Here is a 19,700-nt window from a genome sequence, read left to right as displayed (position 1 = left end):
GCCGCCTGGGAAGCCCTGGTGCAGCGGGGGCCTCTCGGCACCCCGGGCAGGGCACCGCTTTTTGGCGCCCCCCAAATCTTGGTGCCGTAGGCGACCGCCTAGTTCGCCTAGTGGTTGCACCAGCCCTGAACTAGCCTCTGTTTGTCAGAGGGTGGAGCTGGATGGCAGGAGAGAGATCACTTGATCATTGCCTGTTAGGTTCACTCCCTCTGGGGCACCTGGCATTGGCCACTGTCGGTGGACAGATACTGGGCTAGATGGACCTTTGGTCTGATCCAGTAGGGCCGTTTTTATGTGAGATGGGCTTCTGGGCTTGGATTTTAAATTGCAAGGACTTCAGGGCAGCGAACAGATCTCTTGTACTTTGTAAATCACTGGACACACTTATAGTGCGATAGGAATGATGCAGCATCATTGAAAAAGGTCCGGTATTTCTTGGAGTGCAACTGCCTGCAGCTTCCAGTCTTGTAGCGCTGACTGTCAAATGTGTCTAATCAGCAGACTCCTCTTTTCACTTTTCCCTCCCTCTGCAAAAAGCTTGCTGAGAATGCCTCGGTTTGGAGAACTTCCGTGTTTGGTTCCTCTTCTTTATGTGCGCGTGTGTGTTTGTCTGTGTTTGTGCACATGTGGGTTGAATTGCTCCCTTGGACAGTCCTTCCCGCTCCCCGAAGTGACAGCTCTGCAAGGTAGTGGCTCAGAGCAGCCATGCGAAGGCTCCCGATCCATCCTCCCCATCCCCTAAAGCCCCCTGCCTGCTGCCATCCCAGGTATCACCGCAACAGCACCGCGGTGCCACTGTTCCCTACACAGATCTCCTTTAAGCCCTGTCCCACCCATCCCAACTTTTTTTGGCCAAACTGGGCATTTGTCCCATTAACTCTTGCCAACGGATAATCAGCTGGCAAGAGCAAACAGGACAAATGCCCAGTTTTGCCAAAAAAGTGGGGTGCGACCCCTAGCGGGGTGCACAGGAATGTGTGGGTGCAGTGGGAGAGAGGTAACGCCAGCCCTGAGCAGAAGGGAGGGAGGGCTCAGGAGAGCAGGCTGGGCCTGGCCAGCCCCACATGGGCAGGTGGCTTCAGGCTGGCCCCATGCAGGGGGCCTCGGGCCAGCCCCACATGGTGTCCCGTTTTCCCTTTGAGAAAATACGGTCACCTCACTGCTTGTTAAAGCTCTTTTTAAAACTCCCTGCCCCGCACGCCAGCATCTTCACAGCAATGCACCTGGAGGAGGGAGATGTTCCTACAGCTCTCCATCTGCTTCCGGGCCTGGCACTACATTACCCCACTCGGTATCTTGTTGGGTCATTTTGTGAACTATGCAATTAATCGTCGTTCATTTTTTGAATCGCTTGACAGCCCTAAAATAAACCTCTAGATATTAGATACAAAAGGACTGGCAATAGCATGATTATTGGGTAAGATCTGCATTATATATTGACCTGGGTATGGGACGGATCTTGAGATTAGAAGAACCGTCTGATGAAATTGATTTTAAATAGCCACTCATCATTACGTCTAGTGTCTGGGTTGTGGCAAGGGCTGGGATTCCTAAGGATACTGCATGCCTGACTTCTAGTCAGCCAGTGCGGTGAGGCAGAAGTTTACTTTTGCTACAGGTTTGGTACAGCTTGTGGAAGAATAACCACCACTTTTGGGTGCATTCGCCCTATTTCTCAGCACTTTGTCCTGAAGCTGGCATCCTCAGCGTGACCCACTGAGGCACAGTGACAACTGGAGACTGGGGAGCACAGCACAGTCTGCTGGCAGATGGCCACTCCTCCACAGCCTAGGGAAAACCCTGTCATGCCCTGTGCCTGCACACACATGCACAGGATAACCAGCCCCTGCAAACCATGTGTTGTGCCACCGCTTCCTGAGGCACACACTGAATCGCAGCCTGGCCAACACCAGCAAGAGCCAGTGGCCACACTAGCGGAAAGATCTCAGTCCTCCCATCGGCAAAGGATGGCCACGGACACCATTTAAAACATGCAGCACTCAGCCATGCCCAGTGCGCCCATGCTCCACACCCCAGCTCTTCAGCCACCCCTCATGCTAATCCTGGCCAGTTCTGCCTTATTCCTGCCTGCAGCCACCAGGTTGCCCTTCCCACACAAAGGGAGCAAACCCCTAGTTCTGCCACTGCAGTTGCCTGCACATCACAGCGCTGTGCAGCAGAAACCAGTACGCAGGCTGCAGCCCACCTCACAGCATGGCGCCTGTGCTCTGCAGAGAAGCCAATCAGGGAGGTCACCCCACCCCACCCCCGTACCCGGCTGGGCCCAGCCTATGGCAGTGTTGCCGGCCCAAAGGGCCCGAGGAGGAGCAACAGTGGGGGTTCGTTGCCCGGTGTGCGTTGCACTAATTAACACACCAGGGTGGAGAAGCAAACCAAGTTTATTTGAGCTCAAAAAAGGTGCAAGGGAGAAATTACAATCTCAAATCCTGCACACCCGCACGCAGGCGGGGTCCCAGCATTTATACCCCCCTTGTTTTTCCCCCTTTCTCCCTCCCCCTTGCAACAGTTACACTTAACACTATAATGTAGCTTGTTAGAACTGTTCTCATTCGCATGTTTATCTACATGCATGCAGACTTTCCTCCCCCTTCTCCCGCGTCTTACTGCCGCTTTTGCTGTTTCGAGCTGTCCTGCAGCTGCAAGCTAAGACAGCTGACAGTTACACATTTTGCTTGCTGTTTATTAGCATCTTAGGCTGGTTAAAGTTCACAGCATGGAAGAACTTTGGTTCACTCAGGCCTACAGTCACAACTTTGGTTCACTTAGGCCTAGGGACACCAACAGCAGTGTATGGCAACGGGCAGCTGTTTAGTTCCCCAGCGTGGGTCGTGCAACAAGGGCTGTGGCACCTTCCCCCATGCGATGGCTCTCGGCCTGCTGGCCACACACCCAGGCCACCATGGCAATCGTGTTCCCCACATCTAGAGCCGGGCACCAAAATGAAACCAGCCTGAGCTCCAGAGAAGCAGGGTCCCTGCAGCACCCGCTGGCTCCACAGGGTGCTCAGCATTTGGCAATCAACATGATGCCATTCACTCCGCAGCATTGGCCTCCTCGTGTGCTCACAACCATGGTAACCGCACCCCTGCGCCGGGGACCTGCTTTGCCCTGGGCCCCTTGGGTTATGAGCCTCGTTTAAACACACACAGCTGCCTGCCAGAGCTTAGCACTGGGAGAGCCAGAAGCTTCAGCAGCAGCCTTGTCTGTGACCCGGCCTGGCCCTCATGACCAGTGTCTAGCGCAGGAGTCAGGAACCGAGCCAGAGGCCAGAACCCAGGTCGGAGTTGAAGGCAGAAATCAGGGAAGTGCCAGGACTGAGTTACCTGGTCTGAGTCAGGGCTCGGGACAGACAAGCACAGAACCTCTTCCAGCTGCAGCAAACACCGTGAGCAGCTCCTGAACTGCTCCTGCTTAAGAGCTGTCTGCTGCCTTCTCCAACCAACCGGCTGAAGCCAATCAGGCAGCCTGCTACAGCCCGCTGCACTCGTTAGGTGGCCAGAGCCTGACTCTCTGCTGGGCTCTGGCCAGTGCTGCCCTGCACTGCTCTGTCTGCCATTTGCCTGCATGCTGGGACGTGCTGCGCTGGCTTTGTGACCCTGACACTAGCATGAACATACCTGGGACCGGGGAGCCCTGGCCGAGCGCCAGGCATTCCTGGGATCAGTCCGTCGTGTGCAATGGAGCTCCTGCTGTGGATGTCCTCTGCTGGCAGCTCATGAATGCTGTGCTGTGTGCTCAGTGTGGGGCTTCTGCTCTCACCGCTGCTGTTCAACGCTCTGCTCCGTGGGCTTGTTGCTCTGTGTGCCAGCCACCACCTGCACCAAGAAGGTGCTGTCCCGGAGACCACCACCGGCTCACTCTCTGACCACGACCCTGCCACGCTGGAGCCTGCCCCCAGCACTGTGCCGTATGCCCCTGCCGGTGCCATTCCCTCCAGAACTGCACTGCCCATGGCCACATCCTGTGTCCAGACAGCAGGTGCTGCCCTGTCAGGACCCCGTCAGTCAGAGTCACTTGTGATGGGTTCCTTGGGGCTGCCACCATCCCTATATTCCCTTCCTGCATCTAGTCAGTCACATACCCCCAGGGTCACCACTGACCGCTCCGGGAGGCAGCACTTCGCAGCCCCAGGGCCAGAGTGACAGTGAAGTTGCTGCTCCAGATTGCTGCCATTTGCTCGTGCTACAAGGCCTCCTCTAGGCCGGTATTGATATTTCAGCCTGGCCTCTCAGTGGCTGAGCCTCCTGCCACCTGCCCCCCAACAGCGCCCAGGTGTGTATGTGTTGGGGAGACACATAGTGCTAGGCTCACCCCTCTGGCCTCACCCCCTTCTGCCCCACAGGGCTCTCAGCCTGAGCTGCCCATCCTGCTCAACGCAGGAGCGGGGGCTGATCTTTCAGAGGTGCTGAGTCTGTTTCACAGATGTTGCTCTTATTTGCCATCCTGGGGGCTCTGCCCTTCGAAAATCTGGCCTGAGGGCAGGATCATGGGACTGATTTACTCCCCCCATGTATCCTGCGCTGCTTCCCATAGTATGGGGCACACCGTCTGGTATGCCTTTCCATGGGCACGCAACCCCCATCAGGTTGATCCACCTCCCCATGTGGCAAAGAAATCTACAGGAGATACAATGGGGAATAGGGGAGACACCGATTGTGGGAGTGCGTTGCCCTCGCTGCAGGGCCAACTGCTCTTTTGTTAAAGCAGAGTTCTGCTCCACTCTGCTAGAACAGCAGCTGCTTTCCAAGTCGTATTTGGGCCATGCATGCATGCTCCAGCCTCCAGGGTGCTACCTGTACATGGACAAGGATTTTGCTGCAAGCTGAATAATTTGTGGCATTCCACAAAAACCCTTTTTGTTTAGCAGCCCTGCCGCCAAATGTGTCATTAGCACCAGCACCTAAGCCTGCATCATTTCCAGCAAACACTAATGTGTGACTTTGCCTGTGGAATCTATAACTCCCGCTGCACCAGCCTCTGAATCACACAGCATTCAAACAGCTCTGCTGCGCAGGAGACAAAGGGAAGTGCTGCATGCCAGGGATCTGGATTTGATGGGCTCCTTTGGGGAGCAGGGGAGGTTGCAGCCCTGGCTGAGCCCGCATGTAAATCTGCTGAATCATACACGCTCGTTTGTTTAATGTGGAGGAGACAAAGGCGGATGAGTGTCCAAATGGCCACTCGAGCTCAGAGCTCGAAGCGTGGGACACTGGGACCTGATTAGGAAACAGGTTTGTGTTCTTGGTTCACTGGATCTGGAGTGTCAGTTTGCTGAGCTTTCAGCACCTCCCTTTCCAGCTTCACAGCGGCAGGGTGATACCCAGTGGTGGTGTAGCCATGTCACTCCCAGGATATGGGGGAGGGAATATCTTTTATTGGACCAACGAAGCTGTCGAGCCATACAGAGCTAAGGAAGATAAAAGACATACCTCACCCACCCTGTCTCTCGAATGGTCGTATCCATGAAGTATTTTAATTAATATCTGACCTAAATCAGCTCTGCTGAATTCGGTCACCAGGGCCCCAGCTGCTCCTGGCCCCTGGGGCTGGGCGCACAGCTCACGTCAGCCAAAGAGCACCAAGCCCTCAACACGCATCAGAAGCAGGGCTTGCCCCAGCCATCATGGAAATGCAGCAGCCTCTTAGCAGTGCTCAACGTTCCCACAGCTCATACCATGCAGCCTTCTGTGAGCAAAGCCCCAAGTGACGTGTGCCTCACAGAGTCACTGGGCTGCGCCCCCAGGGCCTGCAGGCTGATGGCTGCAGGGATGTGCCACCAGACACTGGAGAACATGGGCTCCCAGAATACCAGCCCTTTTGTTTCCAGCTCCCCTGGCAGCCCCGGGGCCCACATCCACCACACGTGACCTAAGCTAGCCCTGCCAAGTTCTGCTTGCCTGGACTTTCCCCTTGCATCAGCCCACAAGCAGGCAGAATCTAATCTCTGCATGAGCTGCAGTGGCTGGCAGCGTCTCCCCAAGAGACAGCCACAGAGACTGGCCCCCAGAGCCAGCATGCCCATGCAATCCTACGCTGCAGGCAGCCCTGGCTGGAGAAGGCACCTGCCTGGACTCAGAGATGTGGGGCTGAGTCAGCCCCTTAGTGAGATCCCAGCCCCCAAACCAGAGCTCACCTCACGTGGCATATAAAGACAGTGAGAAGCTCACAGTCCCCTGTGCCAGGGTCAGTAAAACCCTCAGCCAAAGGTCACGACAGCCCCAGGCTCACCCGACAGCAGGACTTGGTGATGGACGAGGCAGGAGAGCGGGAGATGGCCAGGAGTCTGTGCACTGACTTAGCCAGGATCCTCTCTCCTTCCCCCAGAGAACCAGGGACACAATGGGGGGAGCTAGCAGCCATGGCTCAGAGCACCTTGGGGTGACCTTCTCTCTCCCCCAGCAAAGGCCTCAATGGGACCCCCAGAGCAGGCTAGAAGGGTGCAGGCAAGAGGCAGTTAACACCTGCTCTCAGCTGGAACCCATGTGGCCCAAATTAATCTCCTTGACCAGGACGGAGGAGCGGGGGGAGCTGGTATGTATGCAGGCTGCCCCAACAACCCACGGGGGAGGGGCTTTATGTGCACGTGCTCAGGGTTCTCAGAGAGCGGGACAGACGCATGGCCCCTTGCTGCAGCCCGCATGCAGTGACGCTGTGACACAGTATTGGTTTTCTCACAGCCAGGGCTAGACAGAAGCAAACAGCGTGTAATGTAATATTTTTCTATATAATAGGATTTGTAGCTGTTGCTCATTGTTAACCAAAGCACCATTTCTGTTCAGAAGCCCAGAGGGTGGGTGGCTAGGATCCCTTGGTTCTGTACAACAGCATTAGATATTTGTTTCATGTTAGCAAAGGACTGATTCCACGTAGAAGATTTCACTGCTCGGAGATTCTCTCTCACTCGCTCAAATGCCTGTGTCATAAATAAACAGATAGTTAAGGGTTAAGGTCTCTTTTACCTGTAAAGGGTTAACATGCAGTACCTGATGACCACCTGACCAGAGAACCAATCAGAGACAACATAATTTCAAATCTCTGTGGAGGGAAGCCTTTGTCTGTGTTCTTTGTTAGAGCTCTCTTTGGATCTAAGAGAGGTCAGTCATGTCTCCAAGTTTTCCTGGAGTAGTTTCTACTATTTAATAGTGAGTATTAATTAGAAAGGCGGATTAGTCTTTTGAGTTGCTTTCTATATTTGCAATTGTGTGTTTGCTAAAGGAAATTCTTTATTCCTGTTTGCTGATATTGCTTTTACTGAGAAAGGGGGAGGGGGAATTCTCTCCAAAGATTGATAAGTTTAGACCCTGTGTATTGTTCCAGCTTGGTATCACAGAGACATTTACTTTCTTTTTATTCTTTAATAAATTCTTTTCTTTTCTTTGGACTTGGTTAATTCCTTCTTTTGTGGAGATTCAAGGGAAGGGGAGGGGGAGGTGAGTCCCTCTTTGTGTTGAGTCAAGGATTTGACTCGGTGTAATCTCTCCAAAGCAGGCTGGAGAGAGGGAAGGGGGGAGGGGAACTGGCTGTTTCTCTCTCTCTGGTGAGATTCAAGGTGTTTGGATCTGTGTTCCCCAGGGGAAGTTTTTGGGGGAACAGGGAGTGTGTCAGACACTTAAAAACTGACTGGTGGCAGCGAGAACCAGATCTAAACTAGGATTTTAGTTTAGAGGGAAACCAAGGCAGGTCCCCACATTGGAACCCAACAGCTTCAAGTGGGGGTGAGACCTATGACAGCCTGCGTTGGACAAAGAAACACACAGTCACTTTCTTGTATTAAACCACTTCCTGTAACGCTTGAGTAATCAGACCTAGGAAGTGATTTTACATGCAGTGGGCCAAGCTTTCAGTACTGGCTCCATGCAGCGGCGGCTCCAGGCACCAGCGCTCCAAGCGCGTGCCTGGGGCGGCAAGCCGCGGGGGGGGCGCCCTGCCAGTCCCTGCGAGGGCGGCAGTCAGGCAGCCTTCGGCGGTGCGCCTGCGGGAGGTCCGCCGGTCCCATGGATTCAGCGGCAATTCGGCAGCAGGTACATAAAATCCGCAAGACCGGGGACCTCCCGCAGGCAAGCCACCGAAGGCGGCCTGCCTGCCATGCGTGCGGCAGCAAAAAAGCTAAAGCTGCCCCTGGCTCCATGTTCATACAACAAGCAGACACTATCATTGTGCAGCCGCACGTGTATTCAGTCAGAAATCCCCTTGATGCTCTGAAACCAGAGATCAGTCACCTCCTTTAGCCAGTGCGATGCTTGTGACAGGAGCTAGGGTCCCTGAGCTGGACAGGCAGAGATCCAGAATTCACACTTTGAGCTGTTATAGTGACACTAATGACAGAGAAACCGAAGCCAGTGTCACGGGTCAGTGCAACTGCACTTGTATTCCCCTTCCATGGTATGTACGGTAATAGGGTGACCAGGTGTTTGGTTTTTTTACCAAAAAGTCCGGTCGACAGTGCTGCCTGGCTAAGGCAGGCTAGTCCCTACCTGCTCTGACACTGTGCTGCGCCCCGGAAGTGGGGGGGCCACGGGGCTCCACGTGTTACCCACGCCCCGACCACCAGCTCTGCACTCCCATTGGCCAGGAACAGGCCAATGGGAACTGAGTGGGGGTGCCTGCAGACGAGAGCTGTGCAGAGCCGCCTGCGTGCCTCTGCCTAGGAGCTGGACCTGCTGCTGGCCGCTCCAGCTGCTGGTGCGACAGATCAACACCCCTCACGTAGCCACGGCCCCGCGCAGGCCGTGTGACAGATCAACACCCCTCACGTAGCCACGGCCCCGCGCAGGCCGTGTGACAGATCAACACCCCTCACGTAGCCACGGCCCCGCGCAGGCCGTGGACAGATCAACACCTCACGTAGCCACGGCCCGCGCAGGCCGTGTGTGACAGATCAACACCTCACGTAGCCACGCCCGCGCGCAGGCCGTGGACAGATCAACACCCCTCACGTAGCCACGGCCCCGCGCAGGCCGTGTGACAGATCAACACCCCTCACGTAGCCACGGCCCCGCGCAGGCCGTGTGACAGATCAACACCCCTCACGTAGCCACGGCCCCGCGCAGGCCGTGTGACAGATCAACACCCCTCACGTAGCCACAGCCCCGCACAGGCCGTGCGACAGATCAACACCCCTCACGTAGCCACGGTGTGACAGATCAACACCGACAGATCAACACCTCACGTAGCCACGCGCAGGCCGTGAGACAGATCAACACACCTCACCAAGCGACGGCCCCGCGCAGGCCGTGCGACATATCAACACCCTCACGTAGCCACGGCCCGCGCAGGCCGTGGACAGATCAACACCACCCCGCGCAGGCCGTGTGACAGATCAACACCCCTCACGTAGCCACAGCCCCGCACAGGCCGTGCGACAGATCAACACCCCTCACGTAGCCACGGCCCCGCGCAGGCCGTGCGACAGATCAACACCCCTCACGTAGCCACGGCCCCGCGCAGGCCGTGTGACAGATCAACACTCCTCACCCAGCTACGGCCCCGCGCAGGCCGTGTGACAGATCAACACCCCTCACGTAGCCACGGCCCCGCGCAGGCCGTGCGACAGATCAACACTCCTCACCCAGCTATGGCCCCGTGCAGGCCGTGCGACAGATCAACACTCCTCACGTAGCCACGGCCCCGCGCAGGCCGTGCGACAGATCAACACTCCTCACCCAGCTATGGCCCCGTGCAGGCCGTGTGACAGATCAACACCCCTCACGTAGCCACGGCCCCGCGCAGGCCGTGTGACAGATCAACACCCCTCACGTAGCCACGGCCCCGCGCAGGCCGTGGACAGATCAACACCCCTCACGTAGCCACGGCCCCGCGCAGGCCGTGTGACAGATCAACACCCCTCACGTAGCCACGGCCCCGCACAGGCCGTGTGACAGATCAACACCCCTCATGTAGCCACGGCCCCGCGCAGGCCGTGTGACAGATCAACACTCCTCACCCAGCTACGGCCCTGTGCAGGCCGTGCGACAGATCAACATCCCTCATGTAGCCACAGCCCCGCGCAGGCCGTGCGGCAGATAAACACCCCTCATGTAGCTACAGCCCTGCACAGACCGCGCGGCAGATCAACACCCCTCATGTAGCTACAGCCCTGCACAGACCGCGCGGCAGATCAACACCCCTCATGTAGCTACAGCCCTGCAGAGACCGCACGGCAGATCAACACCCCTTATGTAGCCCGCACTGAGCCCGTGGGGGCCGAGGCAGCATATTGTACATGGGTGCTGGGCGCATGGAGGGCATGCAGGGCTCTCGTGCAGGGTGCCCAAGGCATGCAGGGGGGAGGGCCTCAGAGCACACGGAGAGCAGGTGGAGAGGCGTCCAGGGGGCCACACGGGGCTCTCATACAGGGTGTGCATGGGGGAGCTGAAGGCATGTGGGGGGACACGTGGGGCTCTCATGCAGGGGGCCCAGGGGGCTCACGCACACTGGCCACGCAGGGGGCTGTGCAGGGTGTGCATGGGGGAGCTGAAGGCACGTGGGGGGACATGTGGGGCTCTCATGCAGGGGGCCCAGGGGGCTCACGCACACTGGCCACGCAGGGCTCTCATACAGGGTGTGCATGGGGGAGCTGAAGGCACGTGGGGGGACATGTGGGGCTCTCATGCAGGGGGCCCAGGGGGCTCACGCACACTGGCCATGCAGGGCTCTCTTGCAGGGGCTCACAGCAAGCTGACAGCAGGGCTTGCGTGTTGACAAGCCCATACGCCTGCCACAGCGAGTGAACCAAACCCGGCCCCTCAGCCGCCCGTAGCCTACCTCATGGCTCCACGTTTGACACAAGAGCTTCTCGTGCTCAGCGGTGGGTTGTCCCAGAGACAGAGAGCGGCTGGCCCTGCGGAGACAAGACAGTGGCCGCGAGGGGGGGCCACAGGGACAGGACTTTGTGAGCGCAGAAGATGCACTTGTCAGAACGGGTCTGCGCAACCCAGCCATAGAGCATCGTCCCAAAGCGACCGGGTTCCAGAGGACAGGAGTGGACTGCCCTGCTTCCCTGGGCCCTTCCCTAGAGAATGAGCCCTGCGTACAGACGTGGCATGTCCCACTCACTCCGCCATGCTCACCCCGGCGCCAGCGGCTGGGATCCGACCGTGTATTAGAGACGCCCGACTGGGTGAGCGAAGGCACATTCCTGGCTTTTGAGGGACACGGGGTCTCACTCTGTTTTGTTTGCTTCCCAGGTGCTACAGGGTCAGGCAGCTCTCCTGCTGCTGTGCTCTCTGCACTGGCTCCTGGGACAGACAATCTGTTGGGGCAGGGAAGGCTGCACTAGCAGCACGCGCCCACAAGCTCCTTCCGCAGCCGGGGAGGGGTCAGCCTAAGCCAAGCGGTGGGCCGCCCAGGCCAGGAACGGGGTTCCCAAGCACTCGCTCTCCTCTGCTAGCCGCACGTACCTGGAGATCACCACAGCCATGGCATAGATGTCAATGGCAGCGTTGGCCACGCGTTTCAGATGAAACTGTTGGTCTGGGAAAAGAGACTTTGGTGAGAGGGGACGTGTGCGCACACGCGTGTGTTACGCTACTGAAAACTAACAGCAGCTCAGCAGAACTTGCACGGAAGCCAGCGAACCGGCTCTCACCACACAGATACGTCAGCAGGCCAGAAACTGCTACAAGGACCCACCCACCAACTGGAGACCCTGGGTGGGGGTATGATGCCGCCGGAGCCTGGCACGGGGAGCTCATTTGGCTGATTGGCTCTAACACACAGACTCATGGAGCGTTCTCCTGAGCCAAATGCTCAGCAGCACACTGCTGTGCAGCCCCAGCCCCCAAAGAATTAAACAAACCGACAGATCCACCAGCCAATCACTTCTGGTGCCCCTGTGGGGTCCTGGCGCTCTCGGGTGTTAATGAAACGTCATGTGCATGCTGAGGGCAGGGTATGAATAGTGTACAGCTGTTCAGGAGGCCGTCAGGATCAGGGCTGCGTGATGCTGACCAGGACACAGACCCTGGCCGGCAGAGCTTTGTGGTGGCTTTTGGCTGCAGAGCAGGCACACAGGGCCACTCGGACACCCCAGCTGCACCGCAGTCCTGCAGCCCAGCGGCACTCCACGCTGGCACGGGGGGAGCTTTCACCCCGGCGTGCCACAGTGAGGAGACCCACATCAATCCCCAAGGGATGCACGCCACCTGGGTCTGTATTCAGAGAGTGGTGCGGTGGGCAGAGCAAGGAATTCAGAAGGGAAATGGGGAGAGAAGAGAGCATTGCAGTAGGTGACAGAAGTGCTGCTCCGGGAGCACACCCTGCCCTGGCTCAGCGCTCAGGTGACGGGTTTTACAAGTGGCGGGAATGTCCTTTACGTCATCTGGTAGCCGGTTAGAAGTGGGCTGACAGCAGCCGCAGAGGCACCCACCTATCACCTTCTCGCCGTACTTCAGCAGGAGGCTCTCAACAGCTTCACCAAACAAGTCAATGGCCTTCGTCACCTTTACACGGACACAGAAGAGCAGTTCATTCCCTTTCCAAGACAGCTGTAGCCTCTCAGCAACCACGGAGCCTGCTGAGCCCTCTGGGGGTCGGGGAGCAGCGCTGGGGAAAGTGTGTCCAGCACCAGGCACTGGGCTGGCTCCTGGGGGCCAGTCGCGGGTGCTCGGACCTGGAGGCGAATTGGCACTAAGCCACTTTCCAGCCCCAAGCTTGGAGCTGGTTCAGCCCTCAGCACAATTTTGAGCAGCCTCAAAACTGCCCCAACTTCCACTGGCAGGACTGGCCTCCGGGGGCCGCTCTACCAGCCAGGGATTGCCGGAGCACGAGGCGCTCCTGCCCCGCCCCGCCCCCATACCATGAGGGCTGGGAGCACACGGTATGAAGCCAGCTACAGCTGCTCTACAACACCCAAGGATTCTTTTGGCCAAGGCATTCCCCAGCCGCACCCTGGAGCAGGCCATGTGCTTTATGCTGCCTGAGCAACACAAAACACCCAGGCGGGCGCTGGGGACTGGCTCTCTGGGTGTCACTGAAACTCGGAAATCAGGCTGGGGCTGGGGAGCTAGCGCTCAGGAACCAGCTAGGGAGAGCCCTAGCTCTGGCAGTGACATGGGACGCCAAGCTGCTGAGGGGTTTGGGGTCCTCTGCAGACCAGAAACCACCGTCACAACTGGGCCCTTGGGGAGATGCTCAGCAACGAGGCCTGTAAAGGAATGGGCCATGGAGACAGAATGGCCATCTCGCCCTTCAAGGGCACGGCTCAATCACTTTGGCAGGGAAGTATGCACAGGTGCTGGAACTAGGGTTGCTGGGGGTGCTGCCACACCCCCTGGCTTGAAGTGGATTGGATTATATAGAGGGTTTGCAGTTTGGTTCAATGGCTCTCAGCACCCGCACTGTACACATTGTTCCAGCACCCCTGGCAGTACATGGGGACACTTGTCTCCTATACTGGCAGCTTTGTCTTGTGGGTCTCCGTGTGCACTTTGCCTACAATTTCTTTTATCTTAGATGAAGGGAAAACAACAAGAATGAAGTAAAACAAAACCCCCAGGAGAAAGTACAGCCCCTACAAGAAAACAGAGAGAGAGAGAGAGAGAGAGTGTGTGTGTGTGTGTGTGTGTGTCCACATTCATGTGTGTCCATTTGTGTGTGTACCTCTGTAGCACTGTGAGTGATATAATGTGTTTAGAGATCCACTGATGTCAAATGCTACTAAAAATGCAAATTATTATTATTATTGTGCCAGAGATAACAAATCTGACAAATCAGAAGGAGTGAAATGACAGCTGGGCAATGGTATTTTAAAAGTGAAAATGATGTTTCAGGCTGAATCGGAAAGTTCACATTTAGCAAAGCCTTTTTACAGAGCTAACACTTCATTCAAAACACAGGCTTTCAGGTTCATTCCTAACTGTAAGCAAGAGAAACATTCCTTGCATGAACTTTGTCTAAAGCAGATGCTAGACGAATGCTGTGAATCACAAAAACATCATCATTGATGAGCAGACTCTGTCATGAAAATTATTTGCTTTAAGGCTAAAAATGCGAGAAACATACAAAAGAATTCAGATCTCATAAAACAACAGACTATGTAAAGGTCAGGCCCTGCAGCACTGGAGATGACAGCAGTTTTACCAACAACTCCAGCAGCTGCAGGGTTGGGCTCTGAGAAATAAATCTTTCAGAAAGAATTCCCTTACCAGGTATGCACTGTTGTCCAGGCCTGGGTGAACGATTCCCTCCAGAGACAAACCAGTGGGAATCCCAACTTTACTGCAAAGGGAGAAAAGATGAGCAAAAAAGTGAAAGGACAAAGGGTTTAAAACACAACTCAGCAGCTCACCCAGGAGCACCTGCACAGCAGTCACTGGGGACGACTCTGCACTACGAAGTTAGGTTCACTTAACTACCTCACTATGGGCAGTGAAGAATTTACACCCTATGCGATGTAGTTAAGCCGACCTAAGCCTGGTATAGACAGCGCTAGGTGAAAGGAAGAATTCTTCCATCGAACTAGTTACCGCCTCTCGGGGAGGTGGATTTACTACAGCGAGGGAAGAACCCCTTCTGTTACTGTAGTATGTGTCTTTATTGATGCTGCCATGTTCCTAGTGTAGACAATCCCTGGCGCTGGAGGTAAAGCAGGGATGAATTTGGCCCAGTATCATTTCAACAACTCATCTCTAAGGGTAGGTCCATACTTACCCGCCGGGTCGACGCGGAGAGTTCGACTTCTCGGAGTTCGAACTATCGCGTCTAATCTATGCGCTCCCGTCGACTCCGGAACTCCACCACCGCGAACGGCGGTGGCGGAGTCGATGGGGGAGCCGCGGAGTTCGATCCCGCGGTGTCTGGACAGGTAGGAAATTCGAACTAAGGTAGTTCGACTTCAGCTACGCTATTCGCGTAGCTGCAGGCGCATACCTTAGTTCGACCCCCCCCCCCGTAGTGTAGACCAGGCCTAAGGTTCACTCCTACCATAAGAGTTTGAGTTCAAACAACTCCAGCTAAACCCAGCAGTGCATGGTCTCCAGGAAGTGCCCATACCAAGGTCAGTCTTTCTACATGAACAGTTTCCCCCACCTTTATAATAATGATGCATGCAATGTGCCATGCATGCCATTCTGGGCACAGGACGTTAGGTCTGGCCTTGCAAAATCCCACTGAGGTAGCAAAGTGTGAAAACTTAAATGGACACTTGGCCAGACCACCTGGTTTAACACCCCAACCAGGGGCGCCAGAACCGTGGAGGCCAGGCTGGCAGCTGGAGCCTGGGCAGCTGTGGGGGAGCCATAGACCCTCCACCTGCCCTGGGGGTGAGGACACAGGCTGGGAACAGCTCTCGGGCCCTGGGCAGGTGGAGCAGTTTAGTTCAACGGCTCTCTGCACTCCCACCATACACATACATTACTCCAGCACCCCGCCAGCAGAAGCAGCGTGTTATTTTACACCACTGGAATTGAAAGGCAAACTGTGACAGGTTCTCTGTGTTGCTTACCGCTTTGCTCTCATCCCGATATCTTTTAGGATGGTCTCAGTTTTCCCTGATGGATTCATGATAGTTGTTCGCAGATTCTTTAACTGGACTCCAGCATACTGAAAATGTTTAAAAAATGATGAAAGGAATTTAACTACACACAATCTTAGGGCTATACCTGCAGACGGACATGTTCAGGATGAGACAAGGGGATTATTACAGCAGGTTCATAGTTGTACCTGGCATCTCTGGGTTAACTATACAGAAGCGCAGGGGTTCTCAAACTGTGGGTCGGGACCCCTCAGGGGGGCGTGAGGTTATTATGGGGGGGGGCAAGCTGTCAGCCTCCACCCCAAAGCCCACTTTGCCTCCAACATTTATAATGGTGTTAAATATATAAAAAAGTGATTTTAATTTACTGCGGGGGGGGGGGGGGTGTCACACTCAGAGGCTTGCTATGTGAAAGGGGTCACCAGTACAAAAGTTTGAGAACCACTGCAGTAGCGAAACATGAAAATCTACAACTTTATTTTCTGCAACTAAACTATATTTCAGGGCCTTAGCTCAGTGAAACAGCTTGCTTGGATTCATGAAGAAACATTTTTGAATTACAACATTACACAGTACACAGATTTCTGTCCATCCTCTTAAGTATTTGTATATACTGCACTCACAACAAGGGCTCCATTAACTGAAGAAGAGAACAAAGTCTATAGAATTACAAATTGGGACGGGGACATGTCTAAGATAGGTGACAAATCTGAAGAACTGTCCCCTATTGAGGTGTTAACCGAGGAGGTTTTGAAACAAACTGATAAATTAAACAGTAATAAGTCACCAGGATCAAGTGGTATTCACCCAAGAGTTCTATAGAAAGTCAAAAACAAAATTGCAGAACTACTAACTGTGGTATGTAACCTGTAATTTAAATCAGACTTTGTACTAGATGACTGGAAGGTAGCTAATATAACACAGTTTATTTAAAAAAGGTGCCAGAGGCAATCGTGGCAATTATAGGCTGGTAAGCCTAACTTTAGTACCAGGCAAATTGGTTGAAACTACAGTAAAGAACAGAATTATCAGACATATAGATAAACACAATATTCTGTCAAAGAGGCAACACAGCTTTTGGAAAGGGCAATCATACCTCACCAACCTCTTAGAATTCTTTGAGGGTGTCGACAAGTATGTGGACAAAGATGATCCAGTAGATAGAGTATACTTGGGCTTTCAGAAAGCCTTTGACAAGATCTCACACTAAAAACTCTTAAGGAAAGTAAGCAGTCATGGGATAAGAGGGAAAGTCCTCTCATGAATCAGTAACTGCTTAAAAGACAGGAAACACAGGGTAGGAATAAAGGGTCAGTTTTCACAGTGTACAGAGGTAAATAGCGGGGTCCCCCAGGGATTTGTACTGGGAGTAGAGCTGTTCAACACATTCATAAGTGATCTGGAAAAGGGAGTGAACAGGGAGGCGGCAAAGTTTTCATTTGATACTAAATTACTCAAGATAGTTAAGTCCAAAGCAGACAGTGAAGAGTTACAGAGGGATCTCACAGAACTGTGTGACTGGGCAACAAAATGGCAGATGAAATTAAATGCTTATAAGTGCAAAGTAATACACACTGGAAAACACAATCCCAAGTACACATACAAAATGATGGAGTCTAAATTAGCTCTTACCACTCAAGAAATATGTTGGAGTCATCATGGATAGTTCTATGAAAACATTTGCTCAATGTGCAGCAGCAGTCAAAAAAGCTACCAGAATGTTAGGAACTATTAGGAAAGGGATTGATAAAAAGATGGAAATTCCATATTGCCACTATAAAAATCCATGGTATGCCCACACCTTGAACACTGCATGCAGTTCTGGTCGTCCCATCCCAAAAAAAATAAATTAGAATTGGGAAAAGTACAGAGAAGGGCAACAAAAATGAGTATGGTTCTAGAACAGATATGAGAAGAGATTGAAAAGACTGGGACTGTCCATTTGGAAAAGAGACAAGGGGGACATGTAGAAAATCACAAGGGTGCGGAGAAAGTGACTTAGGAAGTGTTATTTACCCCTTCACATGGGAGCAGCACAAGAGCCAGGTACATTTGTTATTATTTAAGTCAATGGGGCTGAATAAAGAGTGCAGAATTTGGCCCATACCATCAGCAATGGACCTTTGCCACAAAATTCAGATAAGGCTCCAAGTTCCAAAACATCCCCCTGCCCATCCCCCGCCTCTCCGGTCACAGCTCCGGGTGTTCAGATGGAGGGTTTGGTTCAGCCAGTTTCATACGGCTCCCTCTAGCCATGAAGTCTGGATCTGGGTTTAGATTCAGCCCCCAGTTGGGACTGTTCAGATCTGAGCACATTTGATTCAGGCCAATCGCTAAAGCCCATACTTTACCCTCCCATGCGATTTCGGAGAGGGCTTTCAGCAGCAGTGGCTAACGCTCTGTGGGTGAGTGTGAGGAGGCTGCACTGCAGCTGCAAGGTTCATAGCTGACTCCACTAGAATCCCTTCCCCCTGGGGCTCCCAGGAAACATTCTCTGCAGAGGCAGCTCCACCAGCCTTTGTGCGCCCCCCTGCATCCAGCCAGCCCAGTTGGCCAGCGTGGGGCAGGGGCATAGCCCTACCCTCACCCCACCCTGGCTTCTCCCCACACCTTGGAGAGGCTGTTGCTGGTGGAGGCACTAGTAGAGTGCAGGGACTCTGCTCCTAGCCCCAGGGCAGATTCCTCGCCCCCTCTCCCAGCTGTGCAGTACCAGCTGCAACGTGGCCCTGCACACTCGCTCTGTGCTGGAAAATGCCAAGGCCTTTAAGGGGAGGTATCTGCCCACAGAGAGCCCCTTACCTCAATGCCCGTCAGTGCCACAAACAAGCGAAGGATATCATTGGTGCCCTCAAAGATGCGGAAAATCCTCAGGTCCCTCAAGACTCTTTCAACACCAGTTTCCTGTGCAAACAAAGACCTAAATAGACTCAAGTGATCCCAGCAAGGGGAGTGCACGCAGCTGCCTTGGCAGAGCACTGCAAGCTCCTGAATACAGCCTTAAAAATGATGCATGTAGTTCTACTCTTGGTGGATGGAACCAAGCTCATTTACCTTCATGTATCCCATTCCTCCAAGGACCTGGATGCACTCATCTGTGACGTACCAGGCTGCTTCCTAAAGATAAAAACATCACAGTGCAATAGAGGGGAATGTTTCTAGTCTCGATGTGATAACTCAGATGTGTCAGCATAATAGCAGTTAGCACAGCGGCTCTGGGCAGTCCTAGGGGGGCCTGCATTTGTTAGAATACTGTGATGGCAACGGTGGTTACCTGTTAGTTATCTGTGCTGTATCTTATGATGTGCTGCACGTGTCCATCCCACTTCAGGTGGGTGCACACCCAGGGCACCAAAACCAGAGACCTTTTTCCCCTTGCAGAACCCCTTGCAGCAGCCCAGGCGCACGCTCCAGGCTCGTGTTACCAGGTGACGGTATAAAGGGAGAACCATCCTGAGCCTCCCTCCTTTCTGTCTTACTGGAAATCAGTGATTTTGACTCCAGTGTAGAGGGGAAGAAGGTGGGTTGTGGGATGGACATGTGCAACACACCTCAAATGACAACAGTCACAGAACAGGTAAGTAGCCATTTTTTCTTCAGGTGATCGCACATCCCCATTCCACATCAGGTGACTCGCAAGCACTTTGGAAAGGATGAGGGTTTTGGAGTCTGTCTGAGCAAGGACTGCAACACCGCTCAGCCAAACCCAGCATCATCTCTCAGTGCCTGGGAAACAGCTGTGTCTAGTGAAAGGAGGCACCAACGACCAGGCTGCAGCTCTGCGAATATCACTAATGTGCACCTGACCCAGGCACGCAGCTCATGCTGCTTGAGCTCTTGTAGAGCACACAAGCTCTCCCAGGCAGAGGGACCTCAGCAACAGCAGAGCACAATAGGGTGCAGGACGAGAGCCAGAAAGATATTCTCTGCCCACAGACAGGGTGACCCTTCAGTCTGGCAGACAAAGAAATGAACAGCTGAGGAAACAGCCTAAACTGTTTGGTCTTGTCCAAGTAACAAGCCAACACCCTTTGGACATCCCAAGCATGGAGCCCTCCTCATCCTCACGAGGCTTCAGAAAAAAGCTCGGTAAGTAGGTAGGCTGATTAAGGTGGAAGTGCGAGACTACTTTAGTCAGAAATGTAGGGTGAGGATGCAAATCAACCTCATCTGGATAGAAAATTACATCTGGAGGGTCAGCACCTAATGC

The 19,700-nt window shown here is 54.1% G+C and overlaps 1 protein-coding gene across 2 annotated transcripts in view; it reads right to left on the bottom strand.

The window, feature by feature from the left end:
* Positions 1–6,705: 6,705 nt before the first annotated feature.
* The window catches only part of LOC120372442 (very long-chain specific acyl-CoA dehydrogenase, mitochondrial-like), a 47,540-nt gene continuing 34,545 nt past the window's right edge, over positions 6,706–19,700 (bottom strand). Inside the window, exons 13-20 of one of the 2 annotated variants that reach the window (XM_039489584.1) lie at positions 18,545–18,607; positions 18,293–18,394; positions 15,464–15,561; positions 14,166–14,238; positions 12,389–12,461; positions 11,421–11,493; positions 10,786–10,861; positions 6,706–6,934 (exon numbers count right to left, since the gene is read on the bottom strand). In XM_039489584.1, coding sequence (XP_039345518.1) covers positions 6,797–6,934; positions 10,786–10,861; positions 11,421–11,493; positions 12,389–12,461; positions 14,166–14,238; positions 15,464–15,561; positions 18,293–18,394; positions 18,545–18,607 — 696 coding nt within the window. In that variant the 3' untranslated portion in view covers positions 6,706–6,796. The remainder of the gene's footprint in view (positions 6,935–10,785; positions 10,862–11,420; positions 11,494–12,388; positions 12,462–14,165; positions 14,239–15,463; positions 15,562–18,292; positions 18,395–18,544; positions 18,608–19,700) is intronic. The other variant, XM_039489585.1, reaches the window with a different exon arrangement.

This window comes from Mauremys reevesii, linkage group 9 (assembly GCF_016161935.1).
Source record: "Mauremys reevesii isolate NIE-2019 linkage group 9, ASM1616193v1, whole genome shotgun sequence".
Lineage (NCBI taxonomy): Eukaryota > Metazoa > Chordata > Testudines > Geoemydidae > Mauremys > Mauremys reevesii.
This window is presented reverse-complemented; position numbering and strand designations above follow the sequence as displayed.